At 46.0% G+C, this 5331-nt stretch overlaps 1 protein-coding gene across 1 annotated transcript in view; it reads left to right on the plus strand.

Annotated features, from left to right (window-relative positions):
• The first annotated feature begins 4420 nt into the window (after positions 1-4420).
• Positions 4421-5331, plus strand: part of AATF (apoptosis antagonizing transcription factor) — a 59465-nt gene continuing 58554 nt past the window's right edge. Inside the window, exons 1-2 of the mRNA XM_009278354.1 lie at positions 4421-4588; positions 4803-4902. Coding sequence (XP_009276629.1) covers positions 4421-4588; positions 4803-4902 — 268 coding nt within the window. The remainder of the gene's footprint in view (positions 4589-4802; positions 4903-5331) is intronic.

The following is a 5331-nucleotide window of genomic DNA, read 5'->3' on the forward strand; positions in this document are numbered from 1 at the left end:
TCTCAGGAACGATTCCTTTTGCCATGGGCCGCATTTGTTGCCTGAACAAGAGTGTTGTATTTAAGCTTTGCATGTTCTTACAATTTTAAATATAAGCATTTGCAGGCTCCCTTTCTGTTACCACCCCTAGTAGATAAATTCACATATATTAAGATTAAACAGTTGATACGTATCCTCAAATGCTGCCGACGCTGTTGTGCTGGGAAGAGGGAATTGTGATGCTGGGGGCCGCATTTGTTGCCTGAACAAGAGTGTTGTATTTAAGCTTTGCATGTTCTTACAATTTTAAATATAAGCATTTGCAGGCTCCCTTTCTGTTACCACCCCTAGTAGATAAATTCACATATATTAAGATTAAACAGTTGATACGTATCCTCAAATGCTGCCGACGCTGTTGTGCTGGGAAGAGGGAATTGTGATGCTGGAGCAGGTTCTGGAAGGTCTTTTCTTTGTGTCTGCCATGGCACGGGGGTGCTCAGCGTTCCTCACACCAACAGAATATCCATGAAGTTCTAAATGAAATTAGTGGGACCATTAGAAATACATTTTGATTATAAATCCTTCTGGGATTGCTGTCTTCTGTTTCCTTTTCAATAGTATTTGTGGTGCTTTTAGCTATAGAGCATGGGGTCATGCTTAGACAGCGGCGTTTGTTGTTGTCTGGAGGGTTTTTCATTCGTTAAATGCCGAATTGTAGTGCGGAAATTGAAGAGTAAACGTGGCCTTACAGTGAGCTGACCTTCAGATTACTAAATCTCTGTCCTTGGGATTACTGTAACCGGAATGGTGAGGGTACTTTTAGGGCGACTGATCTTCCTGCGGCGTTTTCACCGTTTGTGCGTGGGGTCGCTGAATGTGATGCACGTAGCTGGTTTTATTGTGCGTATCACGGTCCAGTTCTCGGAGAATCCCCTTGGCCCTCTACGTAACGCTCCTGGGGATGAGGGGCACAACTGGTCTCCCTTAAGTCTTCTGTTACAGGCTGTCTTCAAATTCAGGACTAGCCCTGCTTTGATGACATTTGGTGCACTGTTTAGAGAGCGTTTTTGGCCACTGTAAGAACTAGATTTTTTTTTTCCCCGATTGGTTTTAATACAAGCTTGCTTCCTGCAGAATCTGAACCTTTAAGGAGGCTGACGGTATCCCACGTGGTTTGGAACGAAATACTTAGCTCTGCTAATCGAGGAAGCCCGAGTTTGCAGGACAGGTCTAGTGTGGTTCTGTTGAAAGGTCTCTATATGGCGTGAGAATCGTCATGCGGCACAGACTGTAAATGTGAGCTGGAAAATACCCACAACCACCCCCCCCCCCCCCCCCCACCCCCTGCCGAGGTGTTGCGGTGGATTGTTGGGCGTGAAGCTTATGGCAAAGGCTGCCTTGCGTGGTTGGGCTTAGCGTCTCGAGGAGAGCTGCGTGCTGGCGTTTCTGTGCACGGGAGAGTGCACGCGTGGGGTTTGCACGGGGAGATTTTTTTTTGTGGATGAAAAATAGGTTTTTGCTCCATCTGAAAAGGTTTTCTTCTAGTTTTTAAATTGTCTCTGGGTGGCCTTTAAAATTCTTATCTGCTGGAAGCATCTTTAGGCTCTGCATCTATTCAGACACGCTATATTCATTATATTTTTAGATGTAAGAACAATTAAGGGTTGATTAAATCTTTAAAACAATTGTGTTTTTTGAATGAGTGATGGGTTAGGAATATCAGGAATACCCAAGTAAATAACAACTCGGAAGAAAAATAGTAATAAATATTTATGAGGAGCGTGGGGTTTTATGTACATAATCTAAATTTCCTGTTATGTAATTTGTTTTAGTGGATAGGTTTTATGTGTGCTCTTTTCTGCTTCTCCCCGATTTTTTTCTCTTCTTTTTTCTCTTTTTCACTGACAAATTGTGTTGCTGATTTAAAAAGAAAATCTTAAAATGAAATACTATGACTGAAATGAAAAAGGCTGGTTTGGAAAATGCCATTTGCTAGCCAAAGCGTTGGAAAGATAAGCTCAGCTCCGGCTTGTAGCTATTTTTGGACAGCATGCAGTCCTCTGTATATGGGTCAAATTCTGCTTTTGATAATGCAATTCAATTGAATTCAGTAGACGCGACTGTGGCGTGTGTAATTCCCGTGGATCTCTCCGGGAATCCCGTCGCAGATCGGCGCCTGCAGCCCACCTCGCTCCCACCGCTCTGCTCACCAAGGCAGGGACCCAACGCCGGGTGCTGCTGAAGGCAGAAGCGCACGCAGACGAGCAGTGAATTACTCGGTGGTGGTGTCTGAATGGCTTGGCATTTCCAACACGTTTCTGTATTTATATATTTAAGTAAAGAAATGCTCTGCAAAATGGATTCGTATTAACAACCTGTAATTATACGGACACACAAGGATGATACGGCCTTTCACTGCCAAAGCCACCATCTAATCTGACAATTTCCTAAAAGGTGACAAGCTCCACAAATACACGGGAGCAAAAGAAGCTGAGTGTGAGAAATTAAAAGCGCTTTCTTGTAGTACAGACTATTCAAGATTCACTTGTTTGCCTGTTCTGTGTTTAGGGCGTTATTTCCATTTTAGCAAATAAGCATGTAAATAAAAAGTAAAATTAAGAGGAAAAATGCCAAATAAATTATGTCAGTTAGTTTGATGGCTTCTGCTTATAGTTTATAAACAGGCAGAGGGTTTTACAGAACGTATCGTGATGCATAAAAAGGCCTTCATGATCGTCTCAAATGAAAATGTATTGATATAATTTTTGTACAAATATTCCCCCGCATGATTATGAGTCCAAACCACAGCAGCATGGTTTGAGGGCATGTGAACCAGAAATTAAAACCGAGCCTGAGAGTCTGATTTAATTACCCTGCTAAGTGAAAGGCAAAGGAGAGAGAATAAACAGCGAAGAAGGAGACTCTGTTGGTGAAGTATTTTAATAATCCATGACTCTCATACACTGCATTTTCTGTTTGATGTTGGTTTATATTGACTGAACCGCCTTATCAAAAATTGTGAATTCACAGCTCCCGCGGCCTTTTCAGTGCTGATCAGCGGAGCTGGAGTAACCTGAGCAAGTCCCCGCGTGTGGGGGCCTCCCCCCTTCTCCCCCGCACACCCGCGCAGGGGAGGGCGCGTGCGATGCCTACGTCTCGGCGCAGTGTGCTTCTCCCCCTTCACATTTGTTTTGCACCGGTCTAGGTGACGGATGCAGGACAGAAAAGAAACAGGTCTATAAGCTCTGACAGAACCCCTCGAGTTTACAGTTGTACATACGTGGATTTTAATGCATTGCTGGATTGGGGATTTATACTGAACAATTGTCCCATTACTCTCAGCGGGTGAAATCCTGATCTCACTGGCGTGAGTGGCAAAAATGCTGTTGACTTCAAGAAGCCCATTTTTGACTCCAAAGGACTAATGCAACTCACTGTGTATTTTTTATGAATTATATTGGGTATGATTTATTTAACCGTCACTAAAAGCCTCTCTCCCTTTATTAATAGGGCTATTTATTATTTGCTAGGTTAGGGTAGAGAACATCCCTTTTTCACTCTGTAAGAGTGCAGAGGTTTGAAAATGCAATTATGCAGGGGGGGTCTCGGCGCCAGTTTTTTGGTTTGGTGAGTGGTTAGTTACTCCTAAGTAACTGTTCCGGTAAGCACTTGTTTCTGCTGCTTAATTTTCTATAGATTTATTTCTCCAGGCTCCTCCCTTTGTTTATCATGGCATCTTTTATTCTGGAAACAAAATACCTACAAACTCGAAGGAAAAAAACTAGAAACAAAGCCAGGGGAGAACACCTCCTGTTTTATAAAACTATGTCTTAGTAAAAAATGACAGCAGCGCTTAATTTCACATTGCTGCAGCAATGGCAAGCCCATGTAATATATAATGCAGAGCATTAAAGCTGTCAATCATACCACGATAAAATAAATACAAACCACAAAAAGTTGAAATAGGATTGGGATAGTCGACAGCATAAAATCCAAGGGTTTTGCCTGCAATGAAAATGTGCATTTTTAGCAAACCTTAGTTTTTATGTAAATCGAACTGTATATTGTCTTCACAGTACGCAGTACCACACAGCTCTACAGGGAGAGTCACGGGGTACCTGAGAAGGGGGTGAGATGTTTGGGGTTTTCCAGTCGTCTCCTCCCTGGGTGCCTCTCAGGACTCCAAGCCCCCATCTGAAGTTGGTGGGTAGCAGCAAACCGCCGAGGCTGCTGGAGGCGATGGTAATTAATGATATTCCTCTGCCCTCTGTAGGAAAACTGCCTGCACTGAACACTGCTGCGGGGAAGTGACACCGCTGCTGCTGCTGCTGCCTGGCCCACACCTTTCTGCATTCTAATTAGAAATCGTGTCTGGATTAATTTTTATAGCATTTAAAAACAGATAAGGAGCGGGGAAGAGTCTTGTGTTGACAAGAAGAGGATGAGCAAGCAGCCTACGCAATTCGTCTCCGAGCTCGGGCTCGAGCCGGTAGCCGGCTCAAGTTCGCGGCTTGCTGCTGGCACCTTCGCAGGCAAAATCTCCACGCCGGTTGTGGAGAGCCCAAATCCTGGAGTCCAGGCTGACCCCCCCGAAGCTGTTCGTCGTGGGGTATGAAGTTCAGACCTACATCTGCAACTCAGAGCCGAGATGCCGATTTGGGTCCCTTCTCCCTTGTAACAAAAATATGCGCCAACCCCTATTGCTGTTCCCCAGTTCCAGGTCTGACCTTGTGTTTTGAGGCCACCTCACCCCACAAAGCAGCCGGGAGAAGCTGTCAGCGGGCAAACCCAAAAGAGCCGGTTTTTGTTAATGTTCTCAGCAGGCCGCCTCTGCGTTGCTTTGCTGCTGCTCCTGGGCCACTCCTGGGCCAGAGTTCGGCAAAAGCACCTCAGGAGCTGTGGTGCTGGTACGGATTCGCCGAGGTGGGTGTAACTCTGGTGTAAGGATCCATCCGTGTACGAGGACGGGGGTTAACCGGAGAACTTGCCTTGCAGCTCTCACTGCTGTCAGAGGGACCCTGCCTTCAACAGAGGCCACAAAACGTTTAACGTACGGGACAAGACAAGGATTCATTCAGTTCCGTGCAGCTAGTGGTGCTAAGAAAAGCGCGAGGTTGACTTAAAGAAATCGTTGTTATTTTTTGCGTCATGCTCGTGTACCGCTAACCGTCACCCCCGTGCCGCTCGGCTTCCGAGCGCCGGGCAGACACCGGTTCTCACCACCCCGACGTACACAGTTACCGTTGTCCCCCCCTTAACGATGGAGGGACCGAGACAGGGGGCGCCCGCGGCTCGGCGGGGCCAGCCGGCCCTCCCCGGGCACGGCTGGGGCGCGGCCGGCGGCATATTTCT

This window comes from Aptenodytes forsteri, unplaced genomic scaffold, assembly GCF_000699145.1.
Source record: "Aptenodytes forsteri isolate BGI_AS27 unplaced genomic scaffold, ASM69914v1 Scaffold66, whole genome shotgun sequence".
Classification (NCBI taxonomy): domain Eukaryota; kingdom Metazoa; phylum Chordata; class Aves; order Sphenisciformes; family Spheniscidae; genus Aptenodytes; species Aptenodytes forsteri.